The sequence below is a fragment of the Notothenia rossii genome, assembly GCF_949606895.1.
Source record: "Notothenia rossii genome assembly, chromosome: 3".
Taxonomy (NCBI): domain Eukaryota; kingdom Metazoa; phylum Chordata; class Actinopteri; order Perciformes; family Nototheniidae; genus Notothenia; species Notothenia rossii.
The window spans coordinates 58,613,648-58,635,971 of record NC_136901.1 but is presented as its reverse complement, the minus strand read 5'-3'; the positions used below and the strand labels follow the sequence as shown (position 1 = coordinate 58,635,971).

Here is a 22,324-nt window from a genome sequence, read left to right as displayed (position 1 = left end):
GCATTACTGCAGTAAAAAGTCTCCGTAAACAATGAATTATTTGGAAAAGGAAATACATTGGGGGTGGTATTGCAGCAGCACACCCTGCTCTGCGGGGGGAAGCTTGTAGTTCTACTTTTGACCAGGGAGGCAGTATGGCGCACACAAACTAAAATACAAAGAAGAAGAGTGGGGTAGAAACGAAAAGAAGGACGAGAGGAGAAAACACGTACTGCTACTGTGCAGGTTAAAATATTATCACTTGCGAAGCAAAGTGATTTTGGACCATGCTGAGGGCTTGTCTGAGAGGGGCTAACAGCAGCGTGCGGGTAAGAGCAGCCTTCACAGCCAGCCGGGAGCTAACATGTTAGCATTAGCATGTTGTCATTCAGTGACCCACAGACCTGCCCAAGGTGCCACTGTAGGTTTAATTTGAAATAGTGTTTAATTGTTAACATCAGCATGCTTTCTGATGCTGGAGCTTAGCAGTCACAAGGCTCTGTGTTAAACAGTAGCTTGCCATTCGAAAGAGCAGATCAGATCCCTGCTAACGTCCGTGCTAGCTGTTAGCTTCTAGTGACATATGACTAATGACATACAGCCAGCATGGAGACAGCTCAGTTACTGAGGAGGAGTGCAGCATATCCACAGCTCCACAGTTCACTTCACTGCACTCACCATGCAGTCAGGCTGGAGGGACCCTAGAATGTACATTCATATACACAGTGTACTAACATTACATAATCCCATGCAGTCAATGGGCGGGACCCCGGGTTATCACCTGAGCTACGATCAGTACGGACGACCTGCTCAGGAACATCCCGTTATTACTCTTTTGTATTCAGCTCATAAGGAAGTAACTAGAGTTCAGTTAATTTCAGTTTCTTTACTAAAGTAAGCAAAGCTCCTCTGATACTGTTATTTATCTTCAAAAATATCAAATCCATGTCATCATCACGTTTACACACATCACAAAGGTACAGAATGAATCTACGTGATGTCAGATGTTGAAGGTAAAGCACCGTCCCCCTCTGCCCTCCCTCTCTGTCCCCTCTCTCCAGAAGAACTTTGGGAGAACCCCTCTGACCAATCTGCAACCCTGCCGTCACTACACAGCAGGAGAGAGCGGGTAACACACACACACACACACACACACACACACACACACACACACACACACACACACACACACACACACAGACACACACACACAGACACACACACACACACACACACACACACACACACACCAATTTATTCCATCAATGACTTGAGTAATCTGATGTGAAATATCTTTGCTTTTCCAACAATAGTAAACATACAGAAGAGAAAATAAGGCAATAATAAATAATTGGTTCAAACATTTTTGCTATTGAAATGGAATGCAACATGATCTGAGAGTACCATATTACCGTCTGAGGGTAAACGAACAACATTTTCTGAAATGCAAAAACAAGCATTTACAATAACTTAATTCATTTGACTTTTTAAAATATATTCTTATCATGGGCTACTCCTTTCAAGGAACTATATCATATATTTAACTGTGAGGATTATTATATTCAGGCAACCTACACACACACACACACACACACACACATACACACACACACACACACACACACACACACACAGATGCATTGTGCTACATTTCGACTCTTGACAAGACATGACACCAGCTTCTCGTCTCTCTGCAGCAGTGGAGCTGGCAAAGTGGTAGCTGCTGGCCTGGTGACAGTTGGTGGGGGCATTGGAGGAACAATACTGTACGCCAAATGGGATCACAAGTTCCGAGCGGCCGTGGAGACCAATGTTCCGTACTCAGACCGGCTGCTGGGTCTGGCTCTGGGACCCGCTTCTCAATACGATGGCCCCCTCCAGAAACAGGTGAGAATGGGTTCTCAGCATCTCCCAGTGGTTCCCAACCTTGGTGGGGCGCCAAAGGTCGCAGGGGGTGCGCCAGGCCTCAGATGATTTGAGGCCAAATATCATATTTAGACTTTTTTTTAATTTTTTTTTACATATAATAATTATTGTAACGCAATACATGATTGTCGCTAAGAGCCTTGTCTCTACATTACAATAAAATATTAAAAATAATTAATTAATTAATTAATTGAATACATATTCAAGTTAGTAGCTAATATAGGCATAAAAAGACAGAGATGTATAATTCTTTCTTTAATAGAAATGTTTCTTCTGCCTGTAAAGTGTCCAAACCAGGCTTTTCTGAATAAGCGCATTTTTAAAACATAGTCATTGTCCATGCCGGTTTCAGTTGGATTATTTGTCACAGTTGCTCCGATCAGATCGGTCTCCTCCATTTTGTAGATTATTTACGACTTTTGAATCCACATAAACACATCGGCAAAATCCGGCTTACCTTGAGCAACTTCCAACTGGAGTCATTTGGGGGGGCTCTTGGGAAAAAAGATTGGGAACCCCTGTCCTAAGCGCTATCTGAAATCTGTTTTTGGTGAGATCGGAGTTTTTTGAGAATGACGTGAGACATAATTGCTAGTCCAGCTTTACAGCCTCCATTTTTTATGTTGCACTTTTGCAGACTATTTTCAATAAATCTTAAAAGCTACATCTGGGAACACCGTATATCAGTGGCAGGGCTTCTCATGTGTATTCATTCATTCAAGAGAAAAGTTTCATCAGGTCATGCTAAGAGGAAGTACCTGTTGAAGATGTATGAAGCTATTTACAATTTCTAATATAGTCGTCTTTTAGTGGAGGGAAACTGAAGTCCAGGGCTGATATCAAACAAACGTCTTCCTGCAGGACTCAAAATGAAAGATGTCTTGCTAAAGGATCAGGGCTCAAAGACTGTATATAGAAAGGTAGAGCTACACAAACACTTTTGAGACTGTCAGGTTAAAGAACTGCTTTTCCTGCTCTTTAGACGGAGATTGCACAGCATCCCTCTATGATGGATAAACCGCCAAAGGGGTCCAAAGCTAAGACGGAGAAGAAGTCTTCAGAGAGCCCAGCCGCTGAGGGGGGGGCCGTCCCAGCTCAGCCTGCTCTCAGCATAGAGGGTAGGTCTCCATCGGGTTTAGACCCTCATCATCAGCCTCTTTGTACCGTGCAACATGTGTTGTGGGCGGTGGCAGCAGAGTGATTTCCACTATAATGATATCCCCATTCTGACTGTTAACTGTATGTTAACAACTTAACTCAACCATATTTGAAACAAAGCTGCACTCATGTTGCTCTTATTTTACGAAGAATGACTTCTCCAACTTAACACCTTTCTACAGAGTGACATGGATCATTGTTGCCCTTTAAATTAGTAGTGCCTCTGTAATGGGACACGCTCGTGCTCCACTGCCGTTGATCCTACCGCTTGCTAACAGCAGTTGCCCTTGGAATGTAGTATCTACCGTCTGACTGTAGCACAACATCTTCAAAACTGTTACAAATGTATATTTAGTAAATTGTGTAATTTTTTTTATCCATGCTTCTTAGTTAATATGAAGCTGTCTTTGGCTCTTTTCGGCTGTATCAAATGCAAACTTCCCCTCTGTGGGACAGATACAGATGTTCTGATTCTGAAGTTATGTCTCCTGATGCAGATTTCCAAAGGGTCCACATGCTTGATGTTAGCATAGCCACCAAAGCTAGTCCCACTAATCAGTTACTAGATTTAGAGCCAACAAACTACGTCTTGACTCCAAATATTAATTGAAATTATTTTATTGACTTGAAAATAATCGTACTGCGCCTGCTCAGAAAATAAAACTTCCACGGCCCACCAACGACTGGAACTGTGGCAGCAACAACTTAATTTCAAATAAAGGCAGCTCTCATGAATGTTTTCTGTGACCAGGGCCGGATTGGGACAATAAGACCAGTTTTTTGTGCCATTTTGCTGGATTTATTTGTCAATATTTACAGCGTTGCTGCCCATAGTGATAGCCCTCTAAATCTACTACCCAAAAATAAACATATGGAGATGGGTTACTATTAAAAAAAAAAAATGCAAATCTATTTAGGAACCTATTCGTGTGAACATATTTTAAGTGGGGGCGGACCTCAAATCCTATAGGGGGTTCTGGGGGCATGCTCCCCCAGTAAGATATTTTTTTAAATGTTGGACTTAAATGCATCAATCTGGTGCACTTTGAGGCGGAAATAAAGAGACTACAACCATATGAAACAGAACTGTATACATTTAAATAATCATAACATCATAAGAACATGGCCATAACCAATAACATACCATATCCAATATGAAAAACATTGAAACTTGTTTATTTATTTGTTTTTGGTTCATTTATAGTTGTGAGTGTGTCTGGGCTCCTGAACCAGCCTCACCTGTCTCCCCCGGCTCCCTTCTCCTCTTTGAGGCAGCAGCAAAGACTAGTTTTAGCTCTCAACAAGTTTTAAAAGTGTATCTTACCTTTTTTCACCTAACGGTTTTTTATTATTATTCATGCATATTTTACTAATCACTCCCCCTTCAAATGGAAATATGTGTTTACACAAAGGGTGACCAAACCATTTGAGACCCACAGAGAACTTAGACTAAGTTAACTATCTAAACACTCAGAGTCCTGTACCTCACCTGAGCTGTAGTTATCAGTCTCTCAGTCTGACAGGAGAGGACTCTCCTCCACCTTGTTGTTGAAACAGCTCCTTATATCCGTTAACGCAGCTAGCTAGCACCAGATGCTAACAGCAACAATACACGTAACCGGTGCGCGCGCTTTCTCTCTCGCTCGCTCGCGAAACACACTAACACACACCCTCCCGAGCTTGAATGACACACAGAGACCAATCGAGGGCTTTAGTGTATGATCTGTATGAAAGTGGCCATGTCGGCAGGCCACATCATGTAGACAGCCAGTCACAATCTGTGAGGCAGAGTCAGACCCACATTTGCGCAGCGTTGCGTTCACAATACATACATAAAAAAAAAAATCCTCAGGCCAGCAGGCCACTTAACAGGCCAGGCCATCGGGAAACCTCCCGGTCCTCCCGATGGCCAGTCCGGGCCTGACCTGACTGTGACTGTTCAGGTCTGTTCACAGTTTCTGTTCCAAGTCCTTAAACACTTCATTTTTACTCAAATTAATGTTCTGACAACGGTAGCATATGTATTGATTACTACTAAAATATGTATGTCATACCTATTCCTAGTAAATGTCACGTGACATTCATATTCATTATACACACACACTAACTGCTGTTGTGTGTTTCCCTCCCATCCAGAGGCTTCAGTAGAGGCCACTCACATCATCTCAGCCATCAGTGAGGTGTCCTCGATCCCTGCTCCCTGTGACTCGGAGGCAGCAGCATTCAAAGGTGACGTCTTGACCTCTGTAACCTTGATATCTTAAAGCATAATCAGAAAAGCACAATTTGAAATGTACATCTATGTGTACAGCCGATGCATGCATGTGGCTGGTGGCTGCTAACCAGATGTGTTTTACATATAATGGAAAACTCAGAAATCCCGTAATATTTCCCCAGCCGACGGTTATATCACTCTGAACCCTAACCGTCACTATTTTAGAGCCATGCGAATAATCACGGCTCTCGGTTGTGTTTACTCGCGTCATTAAAACAAGATGCGCTGACAAAGGGGGCGTGGCTTATCTCCTTAGATACTATGGTAGATACCAACTATAACAAAATGAACATATTTTTAATTTCATTGTATCACATGTTTCAAAATGATGCCGAAATAAAAAAATTCTGATACCGGTTAGTAAAAACCATGAATGCTTTGACAAAGTGTGCAGACAAGGCGGCAGACGAAATACTTTTTAATATTTCGTGTCTTTTGTGAACGCAGAAACTCAGAGACTTCAAGGTTGGAAATGACAAAGTAAGATGAGATTGCCTGTTTGTGCATGTTCTCTAGAGGAGTGCACAGAGTGCCACGACCATATGGATACTGCAGTGTCAGCGATGGAGGAGCCTGAGACAGAGCCCGGGGCGTCAGAGGCCCTGAAGGAGCGCCCCGTGGAGGAGGTGACCGCTAGACTGGCCCAACAAGACCACGAGGAACAGGAAGTCCTCACATGTAGGCTGGAGCACACACACACATTCTTCAGAAAGTGAATGAACAAAAGTTGATTTAATTTATTTTGTAATGAAAAACATGTTTAACTCCTACTGTCTCCTCCCTGTCTCCCTCTCACTCGTGTGTGTGTGTGTGTGTGTGTGTGTGTGTGTGTGTGTGTGTGTGTGTGTGTGTGTGTGTGTGTGTGTGTGTGTGTGTGTGTGTGTGTGTGTGTGTGTGTGTGTGTGTGTGTGTGTGTGTGTGTGTGTGTGTGTGTGTGTGTGTGTGTGTGTGTGTGTGTGTGTGTGTGTGTGTGTGTGTGTGTGTGTGTGTGTGTGTGTGTGTTGCAGCTGTATCAGCCAGTCTGGACGACTCCCTGGCCAGCTCTGCTAAAGCCACTTTGCAGGCTATTGGAGCTCAGGAGGCCGCGCTGCAGGCCATCGCTCAGCACACACTCAGACTGAAGGAGGCCATGGAGGCAGAGGTACTGACTGTGGTCTGATCACAGTAGCACTGGCAGTCATTTTTCAACCCAGTTTAGATTCAACCACACCCATTTCTGCATTAGCATAGCTCTGCATGATGGATGTATAAGAGAATTCAAGTCAAAGTCAGCTTTATTGTCTACGTGTGTTTTACATACAGAAATCTTGAAATACCGTTCCTCGCAGTCCCACAGTGTGACGTATACAGTGGGGCAAAAAAGTATTTAGTCAGCCACCAATTGTGCAAGTTCTCCCACTTAAAATGATGAGAGAGGCCTGTAATTTTCATCCTAGGTATACCTCAACTATGAGAGACAAAATGAGAAAAGAAATCCAGAAAATAGCGTTGTCTGATTTTTAAAGAATTTATTTGCAAATTATGGTGGAAAATAAGTATTTGGTCAATAACAAAAGTTAATCTCAATACTTTGTTATATACCCTTTGTTGGCAATGACAGAGGTCAAATGTTTTCTGTAAGTCTTCACAAGGTTTTCACACACTGTTGCTGGTATTTTGGCCCATTCCTCCATGCAGATCTCCTCTAGAGCAGTGATGTTTTGGGGCTGTCGCTGGGCAACACGGACTTTCAACTCCCTCCAAAGATTTTCTATGGGGTTGAGATCTGGAGACTGGCTAGGCCACTCCAGGACCTTGAAATGCTTCTTACGAAGCCACTCCTTCGTTGCCCGGGCGGTGTGTTTAGGATCATTGTCATGCTGAAAGACCCAGCCACGTTTCATCTTCAATGCCCTTGCTGATGGAAGGAGGTTGTCACTCAAAATCTCATGATACATGGCCCCATTCATTCTTTCCTTTACACGGATCAGTCGTCCTGGTCCCTTTGCAGAAAAACAGCCCCAAAGCATGATGTTTCCACCCCCATGTTTCACAGTAGGTATGGTGTTCTTTGGATGCAACTCAGCATTCTTTCTCCTCCAAACACGTCTAGTTGAGTTTTTACCAAAAAGTTATATTTTGGTTTCATCTGACCATATGACATTCTCCCAATCCTCTTCTGGATCATCTAAATGCTCTCTAGCAAACTTCAGATGTGACTGGACATGGCTTAAGCAGGGGGACACGTCTGGCACTGCAGGATTTGAGTCCCTGGCGGCGTAGTGTGTTACAGATGGTAGCCTTTGTTACTTTGGTCCCAGCTCTCTGCAGGTCATTGACTAGGTCCCCCGCGTGGTTCTGGGATTTTTTCGCTCACCGTTCTTGTGATCATTTTGACCCCACGGGGTGAGATCTTACGTGGAGCCCCAGATCGAGGGAGATTATCAGTGGTCTTGTATGTCTTCCATTTTCTAATAATTGCTCCCACAGTTGATTTCTTCACACCAAGCTGCTTACCTATTGCAGATTCAGTCTTCCCAGCCTGGTGCAGGTCTACAATTTTGTTTCTGGTGTCCTTTGACACCTCTTTGGTCTTGGCCATAGTGGAGTTTGGAGTGTGACTGTTTGAGGATGTGGACAGTCAATCAATCAATGTTTATTTATATAGCCCAATATAACAAATGTTACATTTGTCTCAGTGGACTTCACAGTTTGTACAGAATATCAGTATGACAATACGACACCCTCTGTCCTTAGACCCTCACATCGTACAAGGAAAAACTTCCAGAGAAAACCCAGTTTAAAGGGAAAAATGGGAGAAACCTCAGGGAGAGCAACAGAGGAGGGATCCCTCTCCCAGGACGGACAGACGTGCAATAGATGCCGTGTGTAAATTGAAAAGATAATACATTTGCAACATAGGTAGTCCAAATGTTTGGAAATGCATGTGTGTATAATAGGAAGATGAATCCATGAGTATATCCATCCAGGACTTATGATCCAGGACCACAGCCACGACTCAAGATCCAGGACTCGCTATCCATGACACAGGACCGCAGGATCATCCATGACTCCGGATCCCGGCGTATATAGACACCAAAAAGAAAGAAATTTGGGGAAGCTGGGTTAATCGGAACATGAGAGTACACAGGTATAGACAGAGAGAAGGAAGAAGTAAGATGTCCCCCGACAAACTAAGCCTATATCAGCAAAACTAGGGGCTGAATCTAATCAGCCCTAACTATAAGCTTTATCAAAAAGGAAGGTCTTAAGCGCACTCTTAAAAACGGATAGGGTGTCTGCCGCCCGAACACAAACTGGAAGCTGATTCCACAAAAGTGGAGCTTGATAAGAAAAGGCTCTGGCTCCCATTGTACTTTTAGAGACTCTAGGAACAACCAACAACCCTGCATTCTTGGAACGCAATGCCCTAGTAGGACAATAGGGTATAATGAGTTCTTTAAGGTAAGATGGCGCCTGCCCATTAAGGGCTTTGTAGGCAAGAAGAAGAATTTTAAATTCTATCCTGTGTTCTATAGGGAGCCAGTGTAAGGCAGCCAGAACAGGAGTAATGTGGTCCCTTTTCCTAACTCTGGTTAGTACACGAGCTGCAGCATTTTGAATCAGCTGAAGCGACTTGACTGACTTTTTGGTACACCCTGATAATAAGGAGTTACAATAATCCAGCCTTGAAGTAACAAATGTATGGACTAGTTTCTCTGCATCGTTTTGAGGCAAGATACGCCTGATTTTTGCAATGTTACGTAGATGGAAGTAGGCGGTCCTTGAAATTGATTTTATGTGGGCGTTAAAGGATAAATCCTGATCAAATATAACACCAAGATTCCTTACAGTCTCACTGGAGGCCAAATTAATGCCATCCATTGTTAATATATCTTTAGATAATTTGTTTCGTAGATTCTTCGGGCCAAGTACAATAACTTCAGTTTTGGTCGTGTTTAACATCAAAACATTTAAGGTCATCCACGTTTTTAAGTCCTTGAGGCAGTCTTGAATTTTATTTAGATGATTAATTTCATCAGGCTTGATTGATAAATATAGTTGAGTATCATCCGCATAACAATGAAAGTTTACAGAATGATTCCTTATAATATTGCCTAACGGAAGCATATATAGGGTGAACAAAATAGGTCCAAGCACTGAGCCCTGTGGCACTCCATGGCTAACTTTGGTTTGCATGGAAGATTCATCGTTGACACGTACAAACTGAGAGCGTTCAGATAGATAGGACCTAAACCAGCCTAATGCAGTTCCCTGTATGCCAACTAAGTGCTCTAGTCTTTGCAATAGGATATCATGGTCGATAGTATCAAATGCAGCACTAAGATCGAGCAAGACAAGAATAGAGACAAGTCCCTTGTCAGAGGCTATTAGAATGTCATTTGTGACTTTAACCAGAGCTGTCTCTGTGCTACGTTGTGTTCTAAAGCCAGACTGAAAATCTTCAAATAAATCATAGTTTTTAAAGTAATCACACAGCTGTTTTGCGACTGCTTTCTCAAGAATCTTTGAGAGGAACGGAAGATTAGAAATAGGTCTATAGTTGGCTAAAACCTCTGGATCGAGGTTTTGCTTTTTAAGAAGCGGTTTTATCACTGCTACTTTGAATGATTGTGGAACATAGCCTGATAATAAAGACATATTCATAATATTTAATAAAGAAGTGCTAATTATTGGAAAAACTTCTTTTAACAGCTTAGTTGGAATCGGGTCTAAGATACACGTTGATGGTTTAGAAGAGAGAATCATTGAATTTAATTATTCAAGGTTTATGGCTGAAAAGCATTCTAGTTTACTATCTAGTGTAATATTATTAGAACTTACGTTTCCGGGAGCTGTTGATAACACTATACTGGTTAAAGGCAAGAGGTCATTGATTTTGTTTCTAAGAGTAACAATTTTATCGTTAAAAAAGCACATAAAATCATTACTACTGAGTGCTATGGGAATAGAAGGCTCAGTCGAGCTGTGGCTCTCTGTCAGCCTGGCTACAGTGCTGAAAAGAAATCTTGCATTATTCTTATTCTCATCTATTAATGAAGAGTAGTATGCTGCTCTCGCTTTACGCAGTGCTTTCTTATATTCATTGAGTGTAATATGCCAAATTAAACGAGATTCTTCAAGTTTAGTGGAACGCCATATCCTTTCAAGTTGTCTCGACTTTTGCTTTATTTTGCGGGTTTCGGCATTATGCCATGGAGCTAATCTATGTTGTTTTATTTTCTTCTTTTTCAAAGGAGCAACAGAGTCTAATTTTATTTGCAGCGCATCTGTAGCACTATCAACAACATGATCAATTTGGGGTGGTGTACATTTTGTATAAGTTTCCTCCCCTACATGCAGACATGCTATCGAGTTAAGTATTGGTGGAATCTCTTCCTTAAATTTGGCTATAGCACTAACAGATAGGTTTCTGCTGCAGGAGCTTTTGGCTAATGCTTTGTAGTCTAGTAACAGTACTTCAAAAGTTACTAAGAAATGGTCGGATAAAGCAGGATTATGCGGTTCGACTAATAGTTGCTCAATTTCAATACCATAAGTCAGAACAAGGTCAAGAGTGTGATTATAACTGTGGGTTGGTTTATTTACACTCTGACAGAAACCAACAGAATCTAATATAGAGTTAAATGCAACAGTAAGGCTATTTTTATCATCGTCAACATGAATATTAAAGTCACCTACGATAATTACTTTATCTGTTTTAAGTACCAAAGCTGATAAAAACTCAGAGAATTCTGATAAGAATTCTGAATAAGGACCTGGTGCACGGTACACTGTAACAAATAAGATTGGCTGCAAAGTTTATCAGTATAAAAGTTATCAGTATAAAAGACAGGTGTCTTTTATACTGATAACGAGTTCAAACAGGTGCCATTAATACAGTTAACAAGTGGAGGACAGAGGAGGCTCTTAAAGAAGAAGTTACAGGTCTGTGAGAGCCAGAAATATTGTTTGTTTGTAGGTTACCAAATGCTTATTTTCCACCATAATTTGCAAATAAATTCTTTAAAAATCAGACAACGTGATTTTCTGGATTTTTTTTTTTTCTCATTTTGTCTCTCAAAGTTGAGGTATACCTAGGATGAAAATTACAGGCCTCTCATCTTTTTAAGTGGGAGAACATGCACAATTGGTGGCTGACTAAATACTTTTTTGCCCCACTGTATACATAAAACAAGATACAAAAAGGGCCTAGATAATAATGCCGATCCACGTTGACAACGCTGAAGTGATATCACACCTACTCTAGCTCGGAACGATATGAGCTGTTTATCAGTCAGTGCTTCATAAATGATCTTTTTCTAAATAGATGAAAACAGTGCTTTTTTAATACAAAAGAACATCACAGCTATGCATAGCTGAGTACATTTTAGTTATTTTTGTCATATCAATTCACCATGGATTTAAAAATAACAAACCAGAAACCAATATGTAGCTTAATAGCTGTTTTTTTGTTTTGTCTCCTTTTTGTACACGAGTACAGTATTTGAGTTAATGTACTTTGTTATTCTTCAACACCAGTGTTTCCCCTACCATTGTCTTGGAGGGGCGCTGCCAACGGAGCCCCGCGCCCCGCCAACGGAGCCCCGCGCCCCCCCTGAAATTGAAGGTGTTTTTAAAAAAGAAAAAGTATAATTTTTTTTAATATATATTAGGGCTTTCAAACGATTACACATTTTAATCGGATTAATCACAGCTTTAAAATTAATTAATCATGATTAATCACCATTCGAACTATGTCCAAAATATGCCATTTCTTTATGTATATTGTTGTGGGAATGGAAAGATAAATGAAAGAAGGCGGATATATCCATTTAACATACATAACATACATAGTATGTATGTATGTTTATTATAACATTGTTCTGTGTGTCAAAATTAAAGACAGCCCACACCTCTATCAATAATCAAACCGTGGGGTCTTAATTCATTACGTTAATGTTGTATCGATGTATATAGAGATGTACTACAGCAAAAGTATTCTCCGTCGGGACTTCCTGCAACAACACCACGCCGTTATCTTGATTCTGATTGGCCAGAAGACATTATCAAAGATGTTCTATTGAGAAGACGATCACTACGTGACAAAAGTTTTCAAAACCGTTTCTAGTCTTTGGTATTTCGAGACAAGTGGCTACTGAAATCAATCTTACTAACTGCAGTCTTTGCAATTTACTCCGCGAGTTGGCACACTTTATTTTGCTTACTTTAACATCATTTTTCATGGTGGGGCTAAGCCATTTCTTGGTATGGGTGTAGCCTACCCCAGCCATACCCTGGCGCTGCCACTGGTGGGATGTATGGGGCGGGACATTCTGCACATGCGTTAAATATTTAAACGCAATTAATTCAAAAAATTTATTACCGCCGTTAACGCGATAATTTTGACAGCATTAATATATATATATATATATATATATATATATAGTGCTCTTTTATTAAATAAACTAAAAGCTTTCATTTTAAGTTGTGAGTTTAGTGTTTTTGACCCTAAGAAAACCTGATTCATTAATCAATAACAATAATCCACAGCTCCTCTCTGTGCCCCAGAGGATTTAAAAAATATACACTGAACACTGTCAGAGGATAAAACCTATTCCTCCTGCTGCAGACCGCTGGAACGTGTTTCACTTGGACTGGATGATTAACAGCCCATATCGTTTTTTTCCAAGCTAGAGTAGATGTAATACGACGTTCTCTTTATACGTCCATGACGCAGAGCTACGTTAATGCGGAAGCAAGTGCGGTTAAATCTAAACTGGGTTGGTCAAACGTCGCATCCCAGACACATCCAACCAAACAAGAACCAGCAGAGGCAGACCGCTGCCCCTGCCAAACAGATCACAGCCAAAAGGGAGAGAAATGACAGCAGCTGGTGTTTGTGACACATAAGACAGAGCATACTGTGACACTCACCTCCTTGATTATTCCAAACAACAATGTCAGTGTCAAATGATTAGTAATTGGAAAATAAGAAGAGATTAATCTGAGCAATCCCTCCAGAACTGTCTGTGAGCTGAGCAGCCGACTCACAAAACAACAAGCTAATTTAGCGAGACGTCTGTTGGATGAACGTACTGGACCAGAAGCCCGGTTTGGGTAACTACTGGCAGTTTGTTTTTGAGTGGAATAAATACAGGAGTGAATGGTTGGACACACAGACTGTGCACCCTCTCCATTTATTGACTCAAGAATTGATTCTGATTGGATCGTGAGATTGTCATCCCCAGATATTTCCATAGGAGTAATTGGCTTTAAATCCCATACACCCAACTACACAACATTCAACCATCATATCCTGGGCTGTGACGCTTTTATTGCCAACAGAATGGTTGTGATTAACGTTCTTCTTAAATCCAGGTTCCTCCCGAGGAGAAGTCCGCCCAGTGGAAGGATCTGGAAGCTTCTCTAGCTGAGAGGACCAGCGCTGTGACTGCAGCTGAAACAGCCTTGTCCAATGCCAAGTAGGACATGTACCTCAACACACACACATTACATTTCACGGCAAAACATTTTAACATCATGCAATAACACTAAGACGACATTAGTTGCATTGAACTGATCTTTTTAATAAGTTGTACTTAGAATGTAGTGAGAAACATGTGCTTGTGCTTCACTGAGGATCTTTGTCATTCTGACAGCGAGGCACCCACCGTTAATACACTTCACGTTTTGAAATATGCGTAACTCTGTTAATATAAAACCCACACCGCTCAAACTTCCTTACCTTTCCTAAAATTTGTATATTTTTTTATTTTGGGGCGTGGGGAAGAGAAAAAAATATGAGCATTTCATGAGCATGGGATTTTGACCCCTCATATAAACATAGCCTATAATGCTAAGCTATACTTTGCGGCCACACGCCGTTGCTAAGCAAAAATGCCTATTTTGTCATTGCTTATTATTTCTATTATCATTATTTGTTTACTTCCCATAGTCGTAATTGGTCACTTCAGGCAAATATCACATGGGTATGGTGTGAGATAAAGTAGTCAGTGTGATGGGCTTGTGTGGAAAGACAAAGAGGGATCCGATATATTTTTTCTGTTGACCGTTTGGTTGGTCCTATTGTAGTTATCGTTTGTTGTTGTTCTTGAATGAATATTCAACAACCCAGGGGCCAGCGGGGCCTCGATGGTCATTACAGCCATGAGACGTGGGACCGTTTTCAGCTGCACACCCAAGCTGGCCGCCTGGAGCCGAGTCATGTGAACACTGATGCATCCGGGGAAGGGTTACATCACCCTTCCGAGCCTTTATATTTTGCACCAGTTTTCTGAAACTCTTCCCCCCCCTGTTTCCCCCACAGTGAAGCCTTGCACAGTCTGAAGGCGGTGATTGACAGCTCTAAGGGGCTGAAGGTGGCTGCTGTGCGCCCCCTGGTTCTAGCAGCAGAGGAGAATCTCCACAACATGGTGGTGGACTTGGACAAAGTGGTAACTAAGGTAAGGAAATTATTTGTGTACATGATGGGATGAATAGACTATCAAGTGATGATTCTACGTTTTGGGAAAGGCAATTTTTCACCTTCTTGCTGAGAGATTGGGGTTCAGTTAAACCACTTTGGTACAATGAAGAGTCAGAGGATCAAACTATTACAATTCATCCTGAAAGAAACGACTGTGGTAGCCACATTTGGGAAGGCAAGCCATTTCATATGTCCAGATACAGTACTTGAGTTTCACCCAAAGCGGTGGATCTACACCAGAGGTTGCGTTAACCGAATATTTTCCGTCTATGACGGATTTTTTTTAACAATGACGGAAAAATCTGAAAGCAGTCCGTAATTTTGACGGACTAGAACAAACTCAGAACAGTGCCAAAGTTTCCCCGCAGCAAGGCTCCGGTGTTATCCATGCCTGTCGAAAAGGAAATGATACCGTTTCTAAACCAAACTTTGCCGTACAAATCATTGAAATGTCTGTGAGTTTTGGCTTTACGCTGTGCGCACTCCTGCGAGGTGCAGTGGGCATGCATAACACGGGGCTAACAGTTCACGAGCGTGCGCCCCACCCCCCATTGACAGTTTACGACCGTGCTCTCTCCCCGAGAGAGCCCCCCCCCCCCAGAGTGGACAGCGAAAAAATCTAGCGCAACCTTTGATCAACACACTGCTCAATACATGAATAACACTAAGTCTCCTGGAAATGTAAGTCAATGTAATGTCCCGTGTGTGTGTGTGTGTGTGTGTGTGTGTGTGTGTGTGTGTGTGTGTGTGTGTGTGTGTGTGTGTGTGTGTGTGTGTGTGTGTGTGTGTGTGTGTGTGTGTGTGTGTGTGTGTGTGTGTGTGTGTGTGTGTGTGTGTGTGTGTGTGTGTGTGTGTGTGTGTGTGTGTGTGTGTGTGTGTGTGTGTGTGTGTGTGTGTGTGTGTGTGTGTGTGTGTGTGTGTGTGTGTGTGTGTGTGTGTGTGTGTGTGTGTGTGTGTGTGTGTAGGTGCAGTCATCAGAGTCAGAAGCTAAGATTGTCTCCCAGTACAGTGAGCTGGTTAATGAAGCCAAACTACAGTTCCAGAGGGAGGTGACCAGCCTCACTCCAGAGATCCAGGCCAACTGGAAGGGGCTCAGTAAGAACACACACACCCACCATCAGTACCCTGCATGTCTTACACTGTTTGTATAAAGGACACTTGTGCTTTACTGATCCAGATAAACACCTGAATGGATTTATTTAGATGCAGTAGAGATATTTTCAAAAGGAGTTGTCTTTGTGTTTGAGCTGGTAAGCTGTCGGAGGATGACCTGAACGCGCTGATCGCCCACGCTCACCGGCGCATCGACCAGCTGAACCGAGAGCTGGCGGAGCAGAGGGTCAGGGAGCAGATCCACATCGACGCCTCGCTGGAGCAGCAGAGGCTGGAGGACCAGAAGGCCCTGGAGAAGGCCGTGAGCACCGCCCTGCAGCACGTCAAGGAGGAGGCCCGGTTGGAGCAGGAGAGGAAGGTACGCACGGCACATTTATTCTACCCAGCAACATTAACCACCGTTACTAGCGCAACAGAGAAAAGCTATGAACTGAAGAGAATAGACTATAGGAAATAATGTAAAACATGTTAATGAGAAAACTATATTAAAGGTTTGTCAGTGATCCTGATAGTATTTAGGCCAGCAGAGAAGGCCTTCTGGCTCTGACGGCCCACCGTGTGTGTGTGTGTGTGTGTGTGTGTGTGTGTGTGTGTGTGTGTGTGTGTGTGTGTGTGTGTGTGTGTGTGTGTGTGTGTGTGTGTGTGTGTGTGTGTGTGTGTGTGTGTGTGTGTGTGTGTGTGTGTGTGTGTGTGTGTGTGTGTGTGTGTGTGTGTGTGTGTGTGTGTGTGTGTGTGTGTGTGTGTGTGTGTGTGTGTGTGTGTGTGTGTGTGTGTGTGTGTGTGTGTGTGTGTGTGTGTGTGTAGCTGTCTGAAATGAGGGAAGTGATGGAGGCGGAGATGAGGACTCAGCTGCGGCGGCAGGCAGCGGCTCACACCGACCACGTCCAGGACGTCCTGAAGGTGCAGGAGACGGAGCTGAGGGCCGACGCTGAGCAGGTGAGTACACATTACATCAAATCGCTCCTATAACTTCACCCATATGTAAAAAAGGGGGTGTGGCTTGATGATGTCATTTAACAGCCATATTTATATTTGATGATTGGGGTTAGTATTATATTGTTCTTCATTGATTTATTAATTTCAGTCAGTTTTTAATTGAAATAGCAGCTTTAGTCGTCCACGTGGTACAGCTGGTGTGACTGTGTGATGCGTTCAGGTGCTGATCAGGAAGCTGCTGGAGCAGGAGACCAGCTACAGGCAGCTGAGCCAGGAGCAGCTGGACAACTTCACTCTGGATATGAACACAGCCTACGCCCGGCTGAAGGGGGTGGAGGAGGCCATCGACAGTAAGATAAAGAACACACACACACACACACACACACACACACACACACACACACACACACACACACACACACACACACCAGAGCTCGACATTAAGGACTGCCCAATGGCCCGGGGCCATCTAGTATTTCAAATCAAATCAAGTTTTATTTATATAGCACATTTATAAACGATTTTTGGTCGAGCCAAAGTGCTGTACATATAATAAAAATAGCCAACAGTAGAGACACTTTACAGCTAATACAACAGCACAGATTGTTCAGAATATCAGTATGAGAAAAGGTATTTAGCTCGGGCAATAAAGCCTCACCTGCTGGTTGCCCGATCGGGCAATCTATTATGCCAGTATCTAGCTCGTGGATCCAGTAATGAGTGACCCGACAGAAAAACTAAACATATCTATAAGTAGTTTAGGTAGTTTGAGAGGTCATTAAAATAGCTACGTGTGATATTCTAACCTGAAGTGTGTGTTTTGTTCCGGTCACCCCTGCATGTGATCATGCAGAGCTGCGTGTCGACTCGTCAGCAGCAGCTGATCTCTCTCTCTCCCGTCAGATTAGACTTCACTCGCGTTTATGTCCATATCGATCAGATCCAGATAGTTCTAGCTAATGATATGACTACCAGCTTATTAAAAGACACCTAAACAATAAGTATCGCTATGCAACCGGGTGAGGCCACAAAGTATAGTGCAGCATTATGCATTTGTTTACATGCCCACCGGAACCCCGAGGCATTACCAACAGATCAACGCACAATCAACCCAGACAGGACATCTCTTTCTCCACATTACGTGTTAGACATTATAATTGACTATTCTTGTCTGTCACATACTCTTCTTGTCTGTCACATAAGTGGCGCAACTGAAGCGGTATTGCGCTAAAAGGAAATTATTTTTGACCGGACATTTTGACGGAAGAGATTTAGATTTGCCGGCTAATGGGAACTCTGACGTCGCCATTTTGTGTGCTTCGCGGATGCGCTCGGCTCCTCTCGACTGCTGCTCGGGTCTGCTCGGTCAGCTTCAGGATGAGGAGGCATTCGTTCGACCAACTTACAGTAGATAACATTACAAACATTTTTAACAGGGGCCATAATAGTGTAAATAATGTTTGTTTTGGCAGTAATAACTGAATGTAATGTTTTCTACTTTTTTACATCTGGGAAGGCATTTGCCTTCATCAGATGGAAAGTGTCTTGACCAACAACTTAAGTATTTCTTATAGCTATGCAGGGCATGCAAGAGAGCAAACAAACAAGTGAAATGAAGAATAAAATTGAAATTGTACAATATAATATTGTGGTGGTTCATCTTATAATTCAGTCTAGAGAATGCACCAGACAGCATCTAAGACCTGCAAAAATCTAAATGTTCTAGGGGGAGGCCCCCCAAACCCTTCGTGCCATTTCGTCCGCGCGCATTTTTCAGGGCAATCTCTATTGGGCTCAGGGTCATCTGTAAATTAGCTTAGATGGCACACAGGGTGCGCGCGCACACACACACACACACACACACACACACACACACACACACACACACACACACACACACACACACACACACACACACACACACACACACACACACACACACACACACACACACACACACACACACACACACACACACACACACACACACACACACACACACACACACACACACACACACACACACACACACACACACACACACACACACTTGAGAAGTCCATTTACATGAATTGAACATTAAAACAATGACCGGAAGAAATAAAGCATTTAAGTTTCAATAATCTTTAGTGTTGGTGCGGACACTAATAAACGTGAAGGTACTTGTAATCAAGATTTGTTAATGTGTGTACGTTATCTGGACATTAATGCAGAACTGTTTGTACAGCAAATTTCAAGTCAAAATGATAAAATAATTGGGATTTCTATATTATTCCAATGATCAGGAACATCTGCTTAAGTCTAAAAATAGGTACTGGAATTATTTGACCCTATATTTTGTAAGGTAAGAAATGATTTCTTGTCACAGCAAGGATAGATATTTATTTATTAGTACTTACATAAAGGACAACATACGGTGTTGAGTGTGTGGTTCTTTAGGAGACTTCCTGTGTTGCAGCAGCACCTGCTTTGTGTTAATGCCGCCCTGTGTTCTGCCTGCAGGCCACGTGCTGGCGGAGGAGGAGGCCCGCAAGGCGCACCACCTGTGGCTCTCTGTGGAGGCTCTGAGCTTCACGCTGAAGACGGCAGAGGCGGACGTGCCCACGAAGCCTCTGGAGGGCGCCGCCCAGGCCGTGCGGGACAGCTGCCATGATAACGACTTCGCCCTGGCGCTGGCGTCGGCGCTGCCCGAGGAGTCGCTGCAGCGCGGCGTGTACAGCGAGGCGTCTCTGCGCGCTCGCTTCAACGCGCTGCGCTCGCTGGCCCGCCGCGTCGCTCTGGTCGATGAAACTCACAACTCCCTGTACCAGTACTTCCTGTCCTACCTCCAGGCTGCACTGCTGTTCGAGGATAAACAGGAAGCCCCCCCCGCCCAGCTGAGCAGTGACGACCTGGATCCATTCAAGATCCTGTCGTACGCCAGCTTCTGCTTAGAGCACGGAGACCTGGAGCTGGCCGCCAAGCTGGTGAACCAGCTGAGAGGAGAGGCCCGCCGCGTGGTGGAGGACTGGCTGACGGAGGCCCGGCTCACCCTGGAGACCCGGCAGGTGGTCAGCCTGCTGTCTGCCTACGCAAACGCTGTGGGGCTTGGGACCACCCAGGCCCCCTAGGCTGGCCCTCAAAGGAACAGCCACTGAGAATGTGAGGAGAGCTGCAGGCTCACAGGGAGCAGAGCGTGGAGCAAAACAGCCGAAGAGGCTAGAAGAGATTTCCAGTGGTGTATTCCTTTGGAGTTGGCTAAAGTTAACGAAGAGGTTCATGTTCAGATACAACTGAAGTTTATTTGCTTCAAAGCACTACGTCACTGTGGAGGATCATTTGTAAAATAAAATGAATGCACCTTCTCCTCCCGTCTGTCCAGGCCCACAGCCTTTGCTTCAGGTATTTATTTCTAACCAACCCCCCCCCCACCAGCCTAATACCCCCACTGATTGAAGAATATGTAATGCTTGATTTTATGTTTGTCACAACTGCATATGTTTCAATAAATCATGAAGAATGGTATCTGCTCTGTTCTTTCTTCACTCAACTCTCTTTCACTGTCAAAAGAAAAGAATAATAATCCATTCCATAATTACTGTCTGCAGTCAGTGAACTGTATACATTTACTTAAACAAAAACTAAATGTCACTACTGTAAATTGTGACACCACAGAACATACTTTGATTTCAAAGGGCATGTCGTTTGGAGATTTGCTTGGTGTTTTATTCTTCCATCAGTCAGGGCACATCTGAGTGGACTTATATCTTTGAAAAACAAGTGCACATCCAACGTAGAAGAAACAAGTAGCAGCATTATGAAAGTGAAGATGATAACAAGACTCCAGGAAGTGAGTGGTGTAACATATTTAGACTAGAATGAAGTCCTTCTAAATTCTTTCAACTGGACACTTCTGGATACATCGATCCCACCATCATGGAATGAAGCAGTTATCAAGAGGGCAAACATCGAATGTTATGAAGCTCAGATAGGCCGATCTCAATCCTAAATCAGGACCATAAACTTAATGTGTCCATTATTTCCAAAAGGCTAGACTCTTATGGCGCATTTACACTGCAGGCCTCGCTCGGTTTGGTTAGGCCCGGCTCACTTTAATGCTGCGCTCACATTAAGTTTAGGAACTGGGGTAGTATCTATAGTAACGCAGTGTAGGCGGAGCCGTGACGTCATCTTCAATGAGCGCCCCAGAAAAACCACACAACCGTTAGCTCTTAGCACACAGATCTCACAGCTCTTCATATCTGTTCAGAAACTAGACAAAATTGAAACAAGTTCAAACCACAGACTGTCTGTGTCATGGCGAATACAGTCGCTGGTTTATTTATGTCTGTATAGGCCGTTGTTGTGAGTGTGGACGGTCTGATCATATATAACGTTAGCTTAGCCAAGCTCCATTTAGAAAACACGCATTTTAAAAGGTTTTTCGCCTTCCGTCTGTCTGCAGACTTGTCAAAGCATTAATTCATGGTTTTTACTAACCGGTATCAGTATGTTGTTACTTCGGCATCATTTTGAAACGTGAATCACAATTAAATCACGGTAAAATATGTTCATCTTGTTGTAGTTGTAGTCCCCTTGACAGCGATTCTCTCTCTAGTTTAGCAAACTCAGCCCGATTCCGCCCTGTTTGTTGGCCTCGATAGAACCACGATTTAGGCGGTCCAGAAAAAAGGTTAAAAAGTAGCACCGGGCCGGTACTAGGCCAAGTGTAAGCGCAACCAAAAACAGGCCCCGCACGGATCGGCACGCTTAAAGCGAGCTCCGCGCTGTAGTGTGAATGCGCCATTATATTCCTGATCTGGCAGACGCAGATCAGACCTCGTTTGTCCAAACACAAGATCATGTTAGATGCTCTGTGCACATCATACAGATCGCCAGGGAAACAGATGTGTTAGCCAGCCTTGACACTGAAAAAGCTTTGGACTGTGAGAGCTAGAATTATCTGGTTTTGGAACAATTTGGCTTTACTGAAAATTCAATCACTCGTATTAAAGCTCTGATATTGTGCCCCGACAGCCAGAATGAAAGTAAATGGACGTCTGTCTGACCTCATACATCTGGAAAGGTCCAGGCGCCAGGTCTGCCCTCTTTCTCTAACTGTCTTTGCTCTTTGTATAGAGCCTCTGGCTCAGGCCATAAGAGAAGACAGTAAAATACAAGGAATGATGATGGATGATAGAGAACAACAGATGGCGCTATATGCTGGAAACGTGTTTCTATACTTGATGTTTTTGGCACATATTCAGGCAACAAGCTCAATATTCAAATAACACCCCCCCCCCCCCCCCCCGAATCTCAAACTGACTCCCTATTGATTGGTCTCAAAAAGCAATCAAGTACTAGGGAATTGGTTAACATATTGTCCCAATGATTTATATTCAAATAAACGATGGATCTGTGCCTGGTCGACACTACTACTGAATTTCACTTACCTCATTGAGACTATAAAAATGTACATTTTACCAATA

The 22,324-nt window shown here is 43.2% G+C and overlaps 1 protein-coding gene across 1 annotated transcript; it reads left to right on the top strand.

The window, feature by feature from the left end:
• The first annotated feature begins 134 nt into the window (after nucleotides 1-134).
• immt (inner membrane protein, mitochondrial (mitofilin)) lies at nucleotides 135-20,360 on the top strand. The gene is made up of 14 exons (XM_079670931.1): nucleotides 135-308; nucleotides 1,041-1,108; nucleotides 1,677-1,866; nucleotides 2,888-3,023; nucleotides 5,200-5,292; nucleotides 5,855-6,016; nucleotides 6,346-6,479; nucleotides 13,700-13,803; nucleotides 14,649-14,784; nucleotides 15,773-15,902; nucleotides 16,055-16,278; nucleotides 16,725-16,856; nucleotides 17,077-17,206; nucleotides 19,359-20,360. Exons 1-14 carry the CDS (start codon nucleotides 267-269, stop codon nucleotides 19,964-19,966), a joined length of 2,289 nt encoding a protein of 762 aa, XP_079527057.1. The 5' UTR covers nucleotides 135-266; the 3' UTR covers nucleotides 19,967-20,360.
• Nucleotides 20,361-22,324: the final 1,964 nt, after the last annotated feature.